This window comes from Pongo abelii, chromosome 2 (genome assembly GCF_028885655.2).
Source record: "Pongo abelii isolate AG06213 chromosome 2, NHGRI_mPonAbe1-v2.0_pri, whole genome shotgun sequence".
Taxonomy (NCBI): domain Eukaryota; kingdom Metazoa; phylum Chordata; class Mammalia; order Primates; family Hominidae; genus Pongo; species Pongo abelii.
In genome coordinates this window covers 112,772,203-112,793,034 of record NC_085928.1, presented here as the reverse complement: position 1 = coordinate 112,793,034, position 20,832 = coordinate 112,772,203, and the positions used below count along the sequence as shown (strand labels likewise).

The window sequence follows — 20,832 nt, the reverse complement described above, 5'->3', positions numbered from 1 at the left end:
TTTTTAATAAATTTAATGTAACTTAAGTGAACAGTGTTGATCATGTCTGCAGTAGTGTATAGTAATGTCCTAGGCCTCCAGATTCACTCACCACTCACTACTGACTCACCCAAAGCAACTCCAGTCCTGCAAGCTCCATTCATAGTAAATATCTTATAAAGGTGTAACATTTATCTTTATACGGTATTTTCACCACATCTTTTATTGGCATACTCACCATTTGTTACAATCACCTACAATATTCAGTGCAGTAACATGCTGTATAGGTTTGTAGCCTAGAAGCAATAGGCTATACCGTATAGCCTAGGTGTGTAATGGGCTACATCATCTAGGTTGGTGTAAGTACATTCTATGGTGTTTGCACAACCAAAAATTCACCAAACAAGGCATTTTTCAGAACGTATCTCCATCTTTAAGCAAGGCATGACTGTATACACAAGTTGAGCATTCCTAATCCAAAAATCTAAAATCTGAAATGCTCTAAAATTTGAAACTTTTTTTCTCTTTTTTAGAAATGGGGTTATAGCTATGTTGCCCAAGCTAGCCTTGAACTCCTAGGCTCCAGTTATTCTCCCACCTCAGCCTCCCAAGTAGCTGCGACTACAGGAGCTCACAACCATGCCCATCTTGAAACTTTCTGAGCACCAACATGACGCTCAGAGGCAATGCTCATTAGAGTATTTTAGATTTTCAGATTAGGGATGTTCAACCAATAAGGATAATGCAAATATTCCAAAAATTCAAATATTTCAAAATCCCCAAAACATCCAAAATCTGAAGCACTTCTGGTCCCAAGTGTTTCAGATAAGGGATAATCAACCTGTATATAGGCTTACCTTTACCAAGTTCTAAACCTTTTTTCATATTTATGTAAATTTTTAATTCACAAATAAGATAACTAAAGATGTACTTATCCTAAGTATACAATTCAGATAATTTTCACAATATGAACATACTCATGTAAGTAGCACCTAGATGAAGGAACAGGACATTATGAAGCCCCCTTTGACACAACCTACCAGTCACCACCCAAAGGTAACCACTATCATGACTTGGAATAGTTTTGTCTATTCTTAATTTTTTTGCAAGTGGAATCGTGTTATTTCGTATTTGTTAACTTTAGCTCACCTCAACATTAAATTTGTAAGATTTATCCATGTCGTTAAGTGTAACTGTAGATCATCTGTTTTCTCTGTGGAAGAGCATTCCATCATTTGACTATACCATAACGTACTCATCCATAGACTGTTGATGGGAATTTGGATGGTTTCCAGTTTGGAGCTATGAGCATTCTTAGCTCATTTCTATTGAATATATATTTAGAAGTAAAAATTGCTGAGTCACAGTATATGCATATGTTCAGCTTTAGTAGCTACTGCCCAGCAGTTTTTCAGAGTAGGTGTATCAACGTACACTCTCACTGAGTGTAGTGTTTCTGGGTTCCATTTGCTCTATGTCCCCACCAACACTAAGTATTAACTCAAATAACTGGTTTAAAGCTAGATTATTCATTATTTATTAGCCTCCAGCCTTTCCCTGAAAAATTTACAAAAGGATAGGTTTTTCGTTAAAAAGTATTAAGGCTTAGCTTACTTTCTAAAGTTAAATAGAAATATATTTTAATCAAATTATGTATATTGCAGCCAGAATTTTCTAATACAGAAGTCATCTTTATTCCCCCTTTGCTATTAATAATATTTTCCGAAACCACCATGAGTGGGGAACAAATTCGCCGTACAAAACAAATCGTGGCTTTCTCACTGTCCTATAGGCCAGACTGATGATTTCAACTCTGAGGAGCTAAATGGTCTAAAACTCTGGGAAAAATCTGAATTAAGTGCTTGTGCTCAGCAAGAATCAAATGCATTTAGCCACTTCCATACAATATAGTACTGATCAGCAGCCTTGAACATCATGTGCGCTAACATTTCAAACAACAGTATGTTCCTTGGGGTGTTGGATCTTCATCTTCATGTATTCCAGTCATGCTCAAAAACAGGTAATTAAAAAATTTCTCATGAGTTATAGCATTAAAAAATATTTTTATGAAGCCAGTAAGTTGCAATAATACCTATTCTATCATAATAGACGCTGTAGTTACAATAATTAGTATGCTTGCATTTCATATGATTAGAAAATTAATTTATATTTGAATGCAAAATAGATATTTATAAATACTGGATCTTAACGAATTAGCCATAGGTTATTGCTCATTAGGCAAAAGAATCAATAAGTAACGTCCCAGCAAGTCATATCTTATTTGATGACTTGGAATTCATTGCTATGACAATGACCATGACAAACAGGTTCCTAGTTATGGTGGGTACTGTTACTTGGATTAACATTCTTACTGAAAACAATGAAAAATGCCAGATAAAATACAAAAACCCTAAATCCTAAGCTCTGAAAACAGAGGGAGCTTTCAGACTAGTTTCTGAATGAAAACTGGAGGCAGAGAGTTGAGACCATAAGAGCATGGAGCTGACTGCCCAGGAGGCACTTAGCAACAACACAAACAAAGGTTATCAGTGGGACCCCTGCACTCCGATCCTCCTAGCATACAGAGTTTTATGAGTCACCTTACACAGAAATGGGCACCTGCAGAGAGGAGATTATACTCTCAAAGTAAGGAAAAACTAGATTCATTCACCAACCCCTCCACACACATTCACACTCCTGACAACTGAGGAGGCTGCCCTGGGAAGTTATGATCTCAGACCTACATTATCAGGGATTTGCACACTGGGTACAAATGATGCTGATCTGAGGTACTGTCCCAACTGGCAGAGCCCTTAGGTGCCTGGCAGAAGGAAACACACTATGAAGGAAGGAATATCCATAGTTGATTTCAGGGAATGCCCTCTAATGGATTTCAGGGACAATGATTAGCAAGGATAAACAATACTCAGGCCTCCAAGAAAACAGGAAGATTTGGGCATGAACAAGATATAACAGACACCACAGACAAAAGATGACTTTCGTAGTCTTCTGATATTAGAATTACTACATATACTGTAGAACTACATTTACCAAACATGAATAAATAAGTCACGCGCTAGAAAATATCTACAGGGAACAGGAAATTATAAAAAGCAATACAGATTTGAAAATAAAAAAGACAAGCAGAATTTCTAGCAATGACAGACTTCTACAAATGAAAAATAACCAAAATTAGAAACTCAACTGCTATATGTGGCAGCAGAAGGGGCATAGTAGAAGACAGGAAAAAAAAAAGAAATAACATCATTCAGAATATAACATTAAAAAAGAAAAAGCTGGAATACACAAAAAGACAGTAAGAATTAGAAAAAAATGAGAAAGTTTAATGTATATGTGATTTGAATCGCTGAAGGAGCTAGAACGAGAGAAAGAATAAGCAGAGATAATGGCAGAAAGTTTTCCAGACTGATGAAAAAGAACAATCCACAGATTCAAGCAGCACAGAGACTCCTCAACAGAATAAGTAAAAAAAGAAATTTATATTTAGTTACATCATAGTGAATCTACAGAAAACCAAATCCACACCACCTCCCCCAAAAAACATTTTAGAAGGACCCAAGGGACAAAAACAGAGATTTCCTTCCGAGGAAAAACTTCAGATTAATCACCAACCTATCAATGGCAACAATTCAGAACATAAGATAATGAAATAATATCTGTGCAGCGCTGAAAAATAATACCAAAAACAACTACCAAACTGAAATTTAATACTCAGCAAAATATCCCTCAAGGAAGAATGACTTTATCAGACAGATAGTTTGCCACCAGCACACGTAAGCTAAAGGAAACTATAAAGGATGTACTTCAGTCAGAAATAAGTGAAGACAGGAGTGAAAACTAAGAAAAGAAGCATACAAAAGTAGTAAATACGTGAATAAATGTAAATGAACATTAACTATATTAAAGCAGTGATAATAAAGTCTGGTGGATATTTAAAAGAGAGAAAAAAAAAAGACAGACTTGAAAATCCCAGACAACAATAACATACATCATGAGGGGACTAAGTGGAGTTAAGTAGGCTAAGGTCTGTATATTACTAAAAGAAAAGAAAGTTTCTTTTTAAGTTTAGCTTTTAATACATTAATAGGCATGATGTAAATTTTAAAGTAACCAGTAAAAGAATAGAAAGAAAATATATAAATACCAACCTTATATAGGAAAAAAACAAAATGAAAAATAAAATGTCAATAAAACAAGAAAGTGGAAGTAGGTAAGAAGAAAATAATGTATGACAATGTTTGAAAGAATATAGTAGAATGAAATCCAAACAGACCAACAATTACAGTGTGTAAATGGAGTCCATGCTGTAGTTAGAAGTAAAAAAACTGGCCAAATTAATTTTTTAATTATTTATTTATTTATTTATTTATTTATTTATTTATTTTGAAACACAGTCTTGCTCTATCACCCAGGCTGGAGTGCAGTGGCATGATCTCAGCTCAACCTCTGCCTCCCAGATTCAAGCGATTCTCCTGTCTCAGGCTCCAGAGTAGCTGGGATTACAGGCATGTGCCACCACATCCAGCTAATTTTTGCATTTTTAGTAGAGACGGGATTTCACTACGTTGGCTAGGCTGGTCTTGAACTCCCAACCTCATGTGATCTGTCTGCCTCGGCCTCCCAAAGTGCTGGGATTACAGGCGTGAGTCATCCCGCCTGGCCCGGACAAATCAATTTAAAAATACTATATGATGTTTCTATTACATAGATCTAAAACATAAAAGTAGATGTTTGAAGGAAAAGAATGAAAAAATATACAGCAGGCAAATATTAATCAAAACAAAGTTTGCATGATTATGTTAGAATGGGACAAAGTAGAGTAAGGCAAAAAACGTTACTAGATATAAAGAGGGTGACTTCAAAATGATACAAGGCTGATTTCATAAGATGACATAATTTGAAATTTGCATACACTTAATAACATGGCCTCAAAATACATAAAACAAAAATTGTCAGAACTACAAGAAGAAATAAATTCATAATAGTAATAGGAGACTTATACACATCTCCTTCAGTAATTTATAGAAAAAGCAGGCCAAAATTAGTAAGTTTTTTTTTTTTTTCTTTTTTTTTTTTTGAGACGGGGTTTCGCTTTGTCACCAGCCTGGAGTGCAGCAGCACGATCTCGGCTCACTGCAACCTCCACCTCCCAGGTTCAAGCAATTCTCCTGCCCCAGCTTCCCGAGCAGCTGGGACTACAGGCACACACCACCATGCCCAGCTAATTTTTGTATTTTCAGTACAGACGGGGTTTCACCATGTTGGCCAGGATGGTCTTGAACTCCTGACCTCAAGTGATCTGCCCGCATCAGCCTCCCAAAGTGCTGGGATTACAGGCGTGAGCCACCATGCCCGGCCAACAACAAGATTTGAACAAGATAACTAATAAATTACTTGATGAACATATATTGAACACTGCACGGAACAGCTGCAAAATATGTATTTTTTTTCAAACATACAGAATATCTACAAAAAATAACCTCATAATGGGCTATAAAACAAGACTTGATGAATTTCAACATATTAAAATCATCCAGACTACATTCTCTAACTTCAAAGCAGTTAAACTAGAAATCAATATACAAAGATAAATATAATGTATCCATCTGACATTTAAATACATATATATATTAATAACCCATGAGTCAATAAAGAAAAATATAAAATATTTTAACTAAAAGATTAAAACTATATATACCAAAACTTGTGGGATGATGCTAAAGCAGTATTTAAACCTAATCTGAAATGCATAAATTAGAAAAGAAGAAATATGAAAAATTAACAAGCTAAATATTTACCCCAAAAAGTTAGAAAAAGAATACAAAATAGACCCAAAGAAAAAGAAAGGAAATAAGAATAATTACAACAATCAAAGAACAAAGAAACAGAAGCTATTAGGAAAATGAAACAATGGCATTCTAAGCCATGTTTTATAAATTGAAATTTCTAAATCTGTCTATTAAAAAAACCCAAACTAGAACTAATTCCAAGATGTTAGAAGCCACAGAATATAGTATTTAAGTGAAGGATTTAATGCACACACACACACACACACACACACACACACACACAAACAAGTTAACTGTGTTTGAAGGGTGGGGGCAGAGGGTGGAGAAATATGTGAGGAAACAAACTGAAGAATTCAGTTCTACAATGGTATCTATGTGACCATGAAGGTGTCAAAATTAACTTTTTATTTACTTCATAATATCTTTTTTAAGTACAGTTTTTATTTCTAAATTCATTACTTTTATTCATCATTACAGGCAATTCACAACTCATGATTTACTGCTATCTAAAATGTTGCCTTTAGGGTTAGTTGTTGGAAATCTGAAAAACATTTTCACATCAAACTCTCTGCTGGGTTATGCTTTGGATGCCCACATAATTTGTTATCTAAAAGCAGTCACTATTGCTTGGGTCAAATGCTAAATGGGACAGAACACTGGAAACAGGCATGAGCTGGGGTACAAAAAACACATCCTCCCTATACCAAATTGCCAGCGCTTCAGTGAGAGGGGCAGGGGTGGGAGATGGGAAAGTTAAGGAGGTAAGGATGGAACCACGTGTCTGCTCCACAGCAGCTTCTAGGGAAAGCCACTGCCTGGCAAAACCTGATACTGCTCCTTGCACCATAAGCTAAATGTCTTCCTAACTGGCTCCTCTTCTGGGGGCCTTTCTGCAGAAAGAAAGGGAGGGAGGATTTCCTTTTCCTAAAGTCAACAAGCAGCTCACCTAAGGATGCTTCTAAGGCACAGTTTCTCAAATGGGAGCAATTTTGCCACCCAGAGGACATATGTCAATGTGTAGAGACAATTTTGGTTGTCATAACTGAAGGGAGATGGAGTGGGGCTACCAGCATCTAGTGAGCAGAGGTCAGGGTTTCTGCTAAACATCCCAGAATGCACGGGAGAGCCCCATAACAAAGAACTGTCCATCCCAAAATGCCTTTAGTGCCAAGGTTGAGAAACCTTGCTCTAAAGGTTTGTACTATCAGTTGCAACAAATAATCAGGCAGGAAGAAAGTAGGCTGAGGGATAGGTGTGGACCAGGAAGGAAAGAGAATAATAAAGAAAAATGCCAAGAAAGTCAACAAAGGGAAGGGATTTCCTATGTTCATCCTGCCAGGGTAGGGGGGTTCTGAATGGTTATTTCATGTGAGGAACACATATGAGCCAAGCACTGTAAACGAGGTCTCTTTATATACAGAATTACCAAGTAAATTTAAAAGGAGCTTTTTTCAAAAGCTGCCAGAACTGACCGTGGAGCGATAGTCTTTCAATAAAATAGGATACTGTATTATTGCTTCAAAAGCCGACAATGTGATCTTGATAAATTCTTCTGATGCTGTCAGTCCTAGAAATACAGTTAATTATTATAGGTGTTTATTTACATGTTCTAAATCACAATATTAAAGTACCTCAAACAAAGACATAAAATTTTCCATGGTCTACTCACCTATGGCTCCATCTATGTTCGTTTCTCCTGAGTCTACAGATTTAATATGACTCTGAAAAAAAATAAATTTTTAATAAATAGAGTTTCAAAGTAACTCTGAAATAAAATATAGTTTACATTTTGCCCAAAACTGTACTTATTGTTTTTAATAACTCATAGACAGTATTAAATACTCAACACATATTATTATAGTTATAAAAGTATATTAAATAATATACATAAAGTATAAACTATAATCTTTTTTTTTTTTTTTTGAGACAGCGTTTTGCTCTTGTTGCCCAGGCTGGAGTGCAGTGGCGCGATCTCGGCTCACCAAAACCTCTGCCTTCCAGCTTCAAGTGATTCTCCCACCTCAGCCTCCCGAGTATCTGGGATTACAGGCATGTGTCACCACGCCTGGCTAATTTTGTATTTTTAGTAGAGATGGGGTTTCTCATGTTGGTCATGCTGGTCTCAAACTCCCGACCTCAGGTGATCCACCTGCCTCGGCCTCCCAAAGAATCATTTTTAAATATACAAATCACTATCAATGAGATTTAATGTTAGAATAAAGTCAATGTTAATATAAGCATTTGCAAAAGTGAGTATAATACAACTGATACATAACCATGTCCAATAATACGCCACAATTACTTGCTCGCCATATCAGAAGTGAGTTCGAATGGCACCTAACCAGGGAAAACGGTCATCTCAAAGAAAGGTCAATTAAGCCTTAGCTACCCTGAGTACAAACTGTGTCAAGACAGTAATTTCGCTCTCAAAGCCTGTCTTCAAATTTCGCCACTGTTTTGAGTTCCTCCTAGATACCTCTTATTCCACCCCCCTTATCTGCGCTCCCATGCACCATGCTAGTCCCTCCTTTGCAGGATGACTCCCATTGCTGTTTGAGAGGAAGGCCTTAGTAGCTCGGCTGTGAGCTCTGAGGCCTCAGCTCCCTGGATGAATGAGCTTCCCAGTCTCTGGCCAAATGCTCTGGACAGAAAAGGTACTCCAGGACAATGAAACAATCACTGCCATGCTAGGCACAGCACCCATGTTACTGACTGCAAGAACACTGCAACGGAGTTCTTGCCCCTAGTAAACAAAATTTTATATATATATATTATTGTATACATGGTAACAAATAGCAAATAAAATATAAGATGACCTCGGAACTAAAAAGTAACTAAGTATAAGCAATTAGCCCACAATAGAAAGTGGTCTAACATAGGCCAGGTGCAGTGGCTCATGCCTGTAATCCCAGCACTTTGGGAGGCCAAGGCGGGCAGATTACTTGAGGTCAGGAGTTCGAGACCAGCCTGGCTAACATGGTGAAACCCCGTCTCAACTAAAAATACAAAATTAGCCAGGCGTGGTGGCACACGCCTGTAATCCCAACTACTCAGGAGGCTGAGGCAGGAGAATTGCTTGAGCCCAGGAGGCAGAGGTTGTAGTGAGCCAAGATCATGCCACTGCAGTCCAGCCTGGCTGACAGAGCGAGACTCTGTCTCAAAAAAATATATATATATACACATATATATGTGTATATATGTGTGTATATACACATATATATGTGTGTATATATATATAAAATAGAATCTATGTAACATATACAAAAGAACATAGGTTTGTATTTTGTGTTACAAAGAAAACCCTTAAACCCACTACTCAAGTTAAGAACTAAGACATTCCCAATTGATTGTATAAAGTCCCCCATCCCATCTGCCTACCTCACTTCCAGAGATAACCACTATCATGTATTTATCATTTTCTTGGTTTTCTTAAAATAGTTTTAACACATATACATGTGTCCCTAAATAGTATATTGTTTGTGTATTTTTGAATCTTACTGAAATTATACCAAGCTATATATAGTTCATACAAACAGAAGAGTAACCATTAAAATGCTACAAAACATAAGACCTGAAATTGCAAAACAACTAGAGAAAAACAAAGGGGTTAACCTCCATGACATTGGTCTGGGCAATAATTTTTTTAGATCGGACACAAAAGCAAAAGTAGACAAATGGGATTACATCAACATAAAAAGCTTCTGCAGAGTGAAGAGACAACTTACGGAATGGGAAAAAAATATTTGTAAACCACATATCTATGAGGGGTGAATATGCAAAATATATAAAGAACTTAACTCAAAAGTAAGAAAGCAGATAACCCAATGTTTTCAAATGGTCAGGCCAGGTGAAGTGGCTCACACCTATAATTCCAGCACTGTGAGAGGCCATAGCAGGAGGATAATCTGAGGCCAGGAGTTTGAGACCAGCTTGGGCAACATAGCAAGACTGTCTCTGCAGAAAAATAAAAAATTAGCCAAGCATGGTGGCATGCACCTGTAGCTTTAGCTACTCAGAGGCTGAGGTGGAGGATCACTTGGGCCCAGGAGATCAAGGCTGCAGTGGGCTATGATGGTATCCCTGCACTCCAGCCTGGGTGACAGGGCAAGACCTTGTCTCCAAAAAAAGAAAAAAAAAAAAAAGTCAAAGGATTGAATAGACATTACTTGAAAGAAGATATACAAATGGTCAATAGGTATATGAAAAAATGCTCAACATCACTAACCAGGGAAAGGAAAATTAAAACTATAATGAGATATCACTTCGCATCTATAAGAATGGCTATTATCAAAAAGATAAAAGATAACAAGGACTGGTGAGGATGTATAGAAAAGGGAACTCTTGCACACTGTTGGTGGGAATGTAAACTAGTACAGCCATTATGAAAAACAGTACGAAAATTCGTCAAAAAAATTAAAAATATAAGTATCACATGATTAAGTAATCCAACTACTCAAATAAATACATATACTATATATATATATTTCCAAAGGAAACAAAATCAGTATGTTGAAGAAATACCGCACTCCCATGTTCACTGCAGCTTTCTTCACAATAGTCAAGATATAGAATCAACTCAACTGTCCATTAACAGATGAATGGATTTTTTAAATGTGGCAAATATACACGATGGAATTGTTTTAAAAAGGAAATCCTGTCATTTGTGGCAACATGGATAAACCTAGAGAACATTATGTAAGTGAAATGAGCCAGGTACATAAAGACAAATATCATGTGGTCTCACTTACAGGTGGGAACTAAAAAAGTTGAACTAAGAAGTAGAGAAGAGATGGTGGTTACCAGGGACTGGGGGTAGGGGAAAGACATTGGTCAAAGGACACAAAATTTTGATTATATAGAGGGAATAAGGTATCAAGAGATCTAAAGTATATGGTGAGTATAGTTAATAAAAATGTAGTCTTGAAAATTGGTAATAGTAGATTTCAAGTTTTCTCACCACAAAAACAAATATGTGAGGTAATAGATATGTTTATTAGCTCAATTTAGCCATTCCACAATGTACACATATTTCAAAACAATCTGTTGTACACAATAAATGTATACAATTCTTATTTGTCAATTTAAAATTAAATTTTAAAATGTTTTTAAAAAGAATGTTTTAAAGTTATAGGAAAATACTTAAATGCAACCTAAGTTTTTTAAAGGCAGAATACAAATCTATGGATACAGAAGGTCTCAACCATATTTATTTGTGTATGTCACATACATGTTATAGATACATAAATAATTGTTTCTACAATACAAATGCATCTATATGAATGGAAAACATAAGAAAACAACAATATGTTAACAATGGTTGTCTCCTAGTGCAGAGTTACAGATAATTTTATTTTCTTCAAATTTCACTACACTTTTCCACATTTTCTTTAATAAGCATGAATTATAATTTAAATAAATAAGCATAAATTACCTTTAAAATACGAAAAAAAAACCTTAAAGACATTTATTGTCTAGGTTATAAAGAAAATCAGAAATCCTATAAAATGCAAGCCCTTTAAAAAGTGAAAACAGAGGACATCTTCAATTCTTTTTTGGTCTACAAATAAACAAAATGGACTTTAAAATGGAGTTTGTTTGGTTTTGTTTTGTTTTTTGAGACAGAGTCTCGCTCTGTCACCAGGCTGGAGTGCAGTGGCATAATCTCGGTTCTCTGCAACCTCCGCCTCCCAGGTTCAACTGATTTGCCTGTCTCAGCCTTCCAAGTAGCTGGGACTACAGGCATGCGCCACCACGCCCAGTTAATTTTTGTATTTTTAGTAGAGACGGGGTTTCACCATGTTGGCCAGGATGGTCTCAATCTCCTGATCTCGTAATCCGCCTGCCTCGGCCTCCCAAAGTGCTGGGATTACAGGCGTGAGCCACCATGCCTGGCCGAGTTAATTTTTAAAAGCAGCAATGTATGCTTTTCATGATAATTTTATTAAAATCATTTCACATAATTCCAAAATGGACACATAACTTTTATCGAATAAAATATAAATTTGATGTTGAATAAAAAACTCAGAGAGAGAGATCTTTTGACTTAAACATATGTACATAAATGTCTATGGATTACTAAGTAAAGAAGACACAGAGTAGTGTATGTAACAACAATCCCTTTTGTGTAATTCTCTTAAAAATATACACATAATACACAAATGCTGGTGATGCGAACAATAATTTTTGAGGAAGAGACCACAGGAAAGGACAAGCATTGCTTCCTTTGGGAACCTGAGGAGGTATGCTTCACTGCCTTTTCTGCCTTTCTCTTCCCTTGCAACTTTCTAACCACTCACATGTACTGTCTTTTTCATATATATATATATACATATATATACATATATATATACATATATGTGTATATATGTATATGAAGCTTGTCTAAATGCTGAAATTATTTATTATTAATTATTTATTATGAAGAATTATGGGCTTTATTTCCTACCTTATACTTCCCCTATTTAATTTTTTAAAAATTCCTACAAATTTTTCATTCATTTACCAATTTGAATATTTTTTTATATATTTCTTCCTTCTCATTCTCAGTGTAATAGGGAGTAATGAGGTGAGAGTGAGGACGGGGTAGGAGGCATTGGAGATTCAAGGAGAAAGGAACATATAGTCACTGGCTGATGTGAATTTTAAGAGAGACCTGTCATTTGCACTGTTTCCCCCTCCCCCGCCCCCAGCCATATTTAGCCACTCAAAGCAGGGCTAGGGTAGGTGGAGACTTAAATTTAGCTAGCATGAAGATTTGCCAGACAACCGGACATGGTGGCTCATGCCTATAATCCCAGCACTTTGGGAGGCTGAGGCAGGCGGATCACTTGAGGTCAGGAGTTTGAGACCAGCATGGCCAACGTGGTGAAACCCCATCTCTACAAAAACTACAAAAATTAGCCACGAGTGGTGGCACCCGCCTGTAATCCCAGCTACTTGGGAGGCTGAGGAATGAGAATTGCTGGAGACCACGAAACAGAGGTTGCAGTGAGCCGAGATTGCTCTGCTACACAAGCCTGGGAGACAGAGGGAGACTCTTGTCTCCAAAAAAAAAAAAAAGATTGTGACTAATGCTGGACCAGGCAATCTAGGTGGAGTAAAGAGAAAGTGAAAAAGCAGAGCCGTGGCAGGGCAGGATGGTGAGCAGAAAGCAGGTAGGAACAATTAAGTCTCACAGGAGCTGAAGGGTTGTGGGAGTTGGGGAGGAGAGGAAATGAGCTGAAAATCAGGGGTGGTGGGCCAACAAGCAGATGCTGACAGTAAGGTCAAGTGTTTGACCATGGGAGCAGGCAGCTGATGAGGAGACAGACAAGCTCTTGGAGAGAGAAGCAGCCAGGGAGCTGCAAGGCTGAGGCACTGGAAGGATCCTTCAGAGGGATATCAAATTCCCCACCAATGATGCAAGAGTGGCAAGGAGAGGCTCATGGTGAGCCAAGTGCTAAAGGAATGCTGAGGAACAAGGGCCAATGACCCAGAAATCTGCAGATGACCACAACACAGGGGGTGACACAATATCTTCTCATGGTGCAAACTTCAAAGATGGGAGTTTCAGCAGGGGAGCAAAAAAGACCACCCACCCTGAGCTAGGTCTGCTGGCTAGGGGATGTGGAGCAGTGTGTGCCAGCACTCTCAATATCATTCAGTGATCCCCATCAGGGGCTGAAAAAAAGCTCCTAAAGCAAACTGGGATACAAATTCATGATATGTTAAAGGAAAAAAGACAAGAATATCTAGGTGGCAACAAATAAGTAAATATATACTATCATGTTTTCAAAAATACAGGAGTGCACTATCTCTGGCTTTTTCTGCAGCTGAAGCCAATATCTATCAATAAACCAGCATTCCTTTACATAAAAATCTACAGAGGGCAGGAAGTATAACCTTTCATTAGTTATTTTTTGTAGAAAACTATAAACACCACAAGCCATCATACTTTTATAAACTAATGAGGCCAGAACTTAAACACAACAAAGTCTGCTTCCTCTGCTCATTAATCAAATGCAGTTTCAAAAGGACATAAGAAATATAGTGAATGTTAGGTTAATACACATCATGAGCTCTTGAAAATATTTCCTTAATTTACTACTTCCTGTTTCCCAGCTCAATTCAATGGAGGCCCAAAAGAAGCCTGGTATTCACCACAGAACTTCCCCAGAGACTAGACTGCTGAAACCTGGAGAGGGAGCTGAGTAAGACAACAGGCTGTTTCTGCCAATAAGAAGTGAAAATAGCAATTATCAGCTGGGTAGTCCTCTTTTTCCAGGAGTCTTTCAAAGCTTGATAATGGTTTAAAATTACTCTGCTGAATTGTTTCCAAATGCTAGTCTCTTTAAAATATAAGACAACCAAAACTTCATTTTCCTTGGGGGAAAAAAATTTACAAAAAAATTAATTCTTGTATTTATGCCTCCATATATAAGAAGTATCCTGAATTTTTGTACCAAAAAAAAAATGTCTGTAGGTCAAATAGGCAAACCATGCCCTAGTGCCATTATAAAACTGAAGTCAATGGGAAGCACAGTTCCAATCCCCCCTTCTCCAGTCTGCTCCTTAAGAACACTTCTAATGTATAGAGATCACACCAACCCTGGCTGCTATCTCCACACCCACCCCAAGGCAAGCCAGCAGCTCGTGAAGAGCTGCCTCAGGGGAAGCCAAGAAATTCTTGGCTTGCTGCTACTGGATACAGCTTCTAAAAGTGAACAAAGCTTGAATACCCCAATTAAGTCATATCTTTAAAATATGAAAGGACAATATGAAAGCTAAGACAATAGCTACTCCATGAGATACATTTTGAGAAATACTGAAAATAATATTTATCTCCAGATGTACCAGTAAGTCTTTCAAAACTTACTGTGGCTCATGCCTATAATCCCAGCACTTTGGGAGGCCAAGGTGGGTGGATCACTTGAGTCCAGGAGTTCAAGACCAGCTCAGGCAAGATGGTAAAACCTCATCTCTTCAAAGAATTTTTAAAAACTAGCCAGGCATGGTGGCACACACCTATAGTTCCAGCTACATCTGAGGCTGAGGAGGGAGGATTGCTTGCGCCTGGAAGGCGAGGTTGCAGTTGAGCCTGATTGTGCCACTGCACTCCAGCCTGGGTGACAGAGCAAGACTCTGTCTCAAAAAAAGAAAAAAAGCAAAAAAACAAGCAAAAAAAAAAATCCACAATGCTAAGTATGTAAATATGAATGGACTACTTCCCTATGTCACCAGAACCAAATAAGCACTATGCTCCGGAACAATTTCACATAATCGTTCTGTGGATTGGGCTACAGAACGTTCATAACTGTGCATCCCCACCACTACCACCAAAAAAAGAGAAAAAAAAAAAGCCCTCTCAAATAGTTTAGGAAGCCTTTGCCTAAAAAAAATTTAAAAATTATTTTAAAGCAGAAAACTCAAAGGGCTTTAATATGCTAATTTGCAATGTAAATTTCTAAGGGTCTGTAGAATGTTGGATGGGTAGACTAGACCTCATAGCATCAGTAAGGCACTGTAACTTGAGTAACATTTTTGCTATCTTCTGGAAAAATTATGAATTAATTCATAGAAGCAACATTCAATTCTCAACAATTCACAGTAACATGCACAAGAACTGTATGGATAACTAAATCCAGGTCCTGAATTTTAGTCAGTAATTCTCTCCCTTTACTAGTATTTCATCAGTGCCATTAACACTGAGTATACAAAAGGTGAACACACAGTTAAGGCCAACAAACAAACACAATAAGAAAAATAATTCAAGAATTCTGGGACTGGCCATGATTCAAACTATGAAAATAGACTGAAGAGAGGCAAAAGACTTTCATTTTATTTCCCTAAACTTCCTCTAATTGGGTGATACTATCAAGAAAAAAACTGCTAAAATTTTTTCAATATCTTAATGATCTCTACCACCAGCCAAGTTATTTTCCATTTCCTAAAGATGCCTATATTGAAAAGACCCAACAGAATACCCATAGAAAAGTCTTTATGGACACACTCAGTGTGGCCTCCTCCCTTGTCTCTGAACACAGAATTACAAGGAGCAGATGAGTTCTCCCCAATAGACATAGAATTGCTGAAAGTCCATAAAGACTTTTCCGTTGGAAAATCTTGGTAGTTCCTTAAAAACCTAAAGCATACTCAGTTAATGTAGGCAGAAGAAAATGCTACACATGAAAAAAAAAAGACAGGGAGAAAGAACACAAGACAGTTATACCTATCCCAAACAAACACTGTGCCAAAATAATCCAAGGTGGGTTACCATGACAAAATTACTAATTTCAGGCATCAATATGCCAGCGCAATGGAACTGTAAATAGAAAAATCATAGTCATGTTAAAATGATGCCTATGCTGTACTTAAAAACAGGTAAAAAGATGGTGGTAAATAAAAATTCTCATAATTTGCAAATTCATAAATGTGGTACCAAAACTATAGACTTTCTGGAATTCAAGATTCAAAGTACTCAAATGATAAAAATCTGAAATTGAGCACAAAGGGACCTTTACTGCATTGCTTCCTAAAAATCAGCAACCGTCACTCAACATTTATACTTACAAACATCATACTTCACCCTATGATGAACTTTCTAGAAAACCATATCCTCACTTGTTGTGGCAATCTTTTTAAAAAAAAGTTCCAAACAATAAAATTGAGATGCTGACCTCATTTTAATTAGTTACGTCTATGGCATTTTGAAAATCTCTGTTCAGTTTATTATTAATATCAAAGTAAGAGTGAAGAAGCTCTGTGACAAATGTTTTAGCTTTCCCTCTGTATTGCCCTCCTTATTTTATCAACCATATATACTGTAACTACTACTGGCAAGGGAAAAAGATAACATAATTCATGAGCTAAACAAAAAGACAATTTTTGTGAGCAAAAACAGAAGTGAAAGATAATACAATAATTTTTCATTTCTACTTGTATCCTCAAAATTAAAGAAAAAGCTAAACTGAGCTTAACATAGAGAAATGCCATCAAAAGAAGAGACACTGTGGGGGCTGGGTCAGGAGAATCGCTTGAACCCAGGAGGCGGAGGTTGCAGTGAGCCAAGATTGCACCACTGCACTCCAGCCTGGGCAACAGAGCGAGACTCTGTCTCAAAAAAAAAAAAAAGAAACTGCACATGATGGGACAATATAAGCCGAAGTAAATAATAATGATACTATATTCCCAGCATTCCATTTTCACCAGTTTTATTATATTTTTTCATGATGTTTAATACCAAAATCTATGAAAGTGTTTCTGTGGACATATTTACCCTATTTGGGCTGTCTCTGAACAAAATACATTATCAGGAGAGAATGTGTTTTCTCCAAATGTCAAATTTTATTACAGTCAACAGATAAAAATATTAAAAGGTCACTTCCCTAGAGACAAATAAATACCAATAGGATTTTTAAATCACCTCATTCTGACATCAAATGCCACAAACAGTAGAGGCACAATTTTATTAGAAACAAGGAAAATTTAGTGTTACTCACAAGAATAGTTCCGTAGCTGAAAAGAAACTCTTCTGTCACAACTTGAGGTCGAAATATCTGTGTGATGAGAGTTTCTACAGATTAAATTCTGGAAGCTATGTACAATGTTAGCTCAATAAAAAAAAATGTTTTGAGTTGAGGATTCTCAGCTCCAGTTTACAAAGAGAAGAGGCAAATTTATATCCTTTTCCTCCTCAATACAATAGTACCTGTGAAGTTACGAGGTGAAGCACTATAGGCATCAGGGGGAGACACATCTTCAGCTGTTTCACTTGAACTGTTGATGGGTGTTTACGTCCAGAAACATTAGCCAAGGAGTTAAGAATGTCACCTGTGAAGCACAGCCCGGAGCATATGTGGAGGTTAAAAACCACAAATACTTAGGAGCCACTGGTCATTGCTTGAATACCCATGGGACTTCCAAGGTACTTAATCTCCAAATAAAATAAGCAGATATACTTACTCACAAGTACTGAAATTACAACAGACACTTACGGCCTCCGAGGACAGAATGTGATATTCTGCAAAGACACTATAAATAAACTTAACGTCTCATTTGGAAATGAAAAATAAAATTTAATAAATTATTATAATAGAGTAATAGCTTTAGAAATTTTTTCTGTATTTTCCAAATTTCAATCATGAGCACTTGTTGCTTTTGCAAACAAGAAAAAATATTTAAAATAATAAATGGGCCAGGCGCAGTGGCTCATGCCTGTAATCCTAGCACTTTGGGAGGCCGAGGTGGGCAGATCACGAGGTCAGGAGATCGAGACCATCCTGGCCAACATGGTGAAACCCCATCTCTACTAAAAATACAAAAATTAGCTGGGCATGGTGGTGTGCGCCTGTAGTCCCAGCTACTTGGGAGACTGAGGGAGGAGAATCACTTGAATCTGGGAGGTGAAGGTTGCAGTGAGCTGAGATAGTGCCACTGCACTCCAGCCTGGGCGACAGAGCAAGACTCTGTCTCAAAAAAAATAAAAAATAAAAATTAAAAAAAAAAATAATAATAATAATAATAAGTGAATGAATTACAGAACACGACTTAGAACTTTTAAAAAAAGAGAATAGGTTGGAGGTAAAAAGAGTTCAATTCCCAAAACTTCTCATTGGATGATAAATCTAACAATAAATAAAACTTGCTTTGTGGACACCAGAATCTTATCGCCATACCCTAAAACAGGATAAGTCCGGTAATAAAGAATTTAGCTACCAACTGACCAAATTATAGCCTTCAGGTTTGAGGTAAAAAAGCTTACAATCTGAAATAAATTTTGAGAGGCTCTATTTTCAGTCATCAACAGGCAAAAATAATCTCCTAAAGTATCAGTAAGGGGCAAAAAGTTGCTGTCAGTTAGCCTTGAAGATATTTTCATTACTTTGATTTAATGTTCTGAATTCCTGAATCTAAGTACCCTCTACTATAATAGCTTGGATCAAATTTAACATTCTAAACATTTCTGGTTTATAGCTACATCTGCTGGAAAAGCATGGAATGGGATTTAAGCTACACGTACATGCTCTCAAGGTTATTTTAATTTCTGCAAATAACAATGAAATAAGGTATTTCTTTAGCTGTAATGAACATCCTTTGCAAATCATTATTAGATGTTTTATCTTAAGATAAATTTTTCAAACCAAAGAAAGTTTCAAACGTTAAACTTTAAATGAATATCAAAATTCCTTAACATTACATTTTAATATTCAAAATTAAATATTCAAAATATTCAAAATTAAAATCCACGCATTTTTATTCTCATTTATTGTGGGAGTTAAAAAATGATTATAGGGCAGTAGAAAATGGAAAGATAGATAACAAAGGCTGAGAAGGGTGAATGGGTGTGGAGGGATGAGGAAAAAAAGTGGGTCAAAGGGTATTTACTGTATTTTACATACAGTAAAATAGAGGAAATAAATTCAGTGTTTGATAGCAGAGCAAGGTGATTATAGTTAACAAAAATGTATTGTAGGTGGGTGACGGACACCCTAAATACCCTGGCTTGATCACTATGCATTTTATACATATAACAAAATTTCTCATATACCCAAAACATTTGTACAAATAAAAGAAAATCTTCTTTCAGCAAGGGAAAAAAAATAAATAAAATCTATTCAAAGTTTTTTTAACAATAAATAAATTTGTGCTCTAATTTCAAGAGAAAATTCTTTTCTTCTGATTTAGGCAAAAAAAAATCTTAAGAAAAGTTACCCCCAAATACTAGCATAAGTCTAATTTTAAGCAATTAAACCGCTTTTCTTTCGTATATTTTCTAAAATGGCCAGTTTACCTCAGATCACACCTTAATGTGGCATTGTTTCATCATGCCTCATCATGTCATTGATGCAAAATAATTACAAAAACAGATAAAGCAAATTTAAATCTTGAAACTACATATTCGTGAAAAAGTGTCTTTGCATTTGCCTTCAAGAACAGACAAGTAAGAATAAAAAAGAACTGATGCCTAAAAGCCAAGTCTTAGAAACGTAACAGCAGAAACGGGGCCTGAGGATGAGACTCCAATTTACCCAGGATTCGTGGCAGCTCCTGCACAATGTGACGGATGAGAAGATCCAGGCATTTGGACAGGTATTCATTGCCACTTTGCTGCTCCTTGCCTGGAGTGATCTTTCTGCTGTCTCTCTCGATGTACATCACCAGTCTACGTACAGGAAAGTGCAAAGATTACCTCTCACGATAAAACACTTGATAGCATCTATCCAAAAATGCCGCCAAGGCAAGTGTTTCCAGAGGACACCCTCCCAATTATATTGACATTTAGATTTCTAGCAACTTGTCGGGCACAATTTTTGCCTCAGAAAACTCAAACCATTTATGGAGAAAGAAAATAAAGCAACTTCAGATCTCTCTGCTAATATCCTGATTTCATTGGCCTTGGCCAATGGAAACAAACAATATTCTCCAGGTGATAAATGAAAGACAAAGAGATGTCTGGACAGAAGAGGGCTCTTTATGTTTCAAAGGTTCAAAGTAAAGCCACAAGTTAAATGCATATTTGTTTATCATTAGTATTCAATTTGCTTGGGACCCTAGATAATTCACATGAATTTCAATTATCTCATCCAAAGAAAATGTCTCATTTTAACACTGGGTTATACAGATTGCAGACAATATCTAAATATCTGGCTTTTACATGTCTCTTTATCTACTAGTTTTATGATACCTGCCTTTCAAAGCTAACTTATTTCTTCTTTCAAACTATTGGCATTCTTTAAACATTCATTTCTGAACCAACCACTTCCAACCCAGAACTAGGGAGTCTACTGGACCATCACCTTAGACATGTAAGGTGTTACTACAAACTTTTAGGTCCTCTCCACATTTTCTCCCCTTTGCTGGACATACTAGTCATTTTCTCAAGTTCCCATTCCCCGCAACTCCCTACAGGGCAACAAGTCCACTGATTTCACCATGCAAAAGGCCCTGTAAGGCAGTCTCCCTGGTTACCATCATCCATCTATCCATTTCTGTTATTCTCACCCATCCACCCAACTTTTACTTCTCAGGAAGAATTTCCAACCAATTTCCATTGTAAATTGGAGTT

General features: G+C 36.7%; 1 protein-coding gene across 16 annotated transcripts in view; it reads right to left on the bottom strand.

The window, feature by feature from the left end:
- The window catches only part of ULK4 (unc-51 like kinase 4), a 727,378-nt gene that overhangs the window by 461,957 nt on the left and 244,589 nt on the right, over positions 1–20,832 (bottom strand). For all 16 annotated transcript variants that reach the window (XM_054550402.2, XM_054550404.2, XM_054550405.2 and 13 more), the window contains 5 exon segments: positions 19,796–19,929; positions 17,476–17,597; positions 17,267–17,323; positions 7,459–7,510; positions 7,262–7,356 (listed from right to left, as the gene is read on the bottom strand). In XM_054550402.2, coding sequence (XP_054406377.2) covers positions 7,262–7,356; positions 7,459–7,510; positions 17,267–17,323; positions 17,476–17,597; positions 19,796–19,929 — 460 coding nt within the window.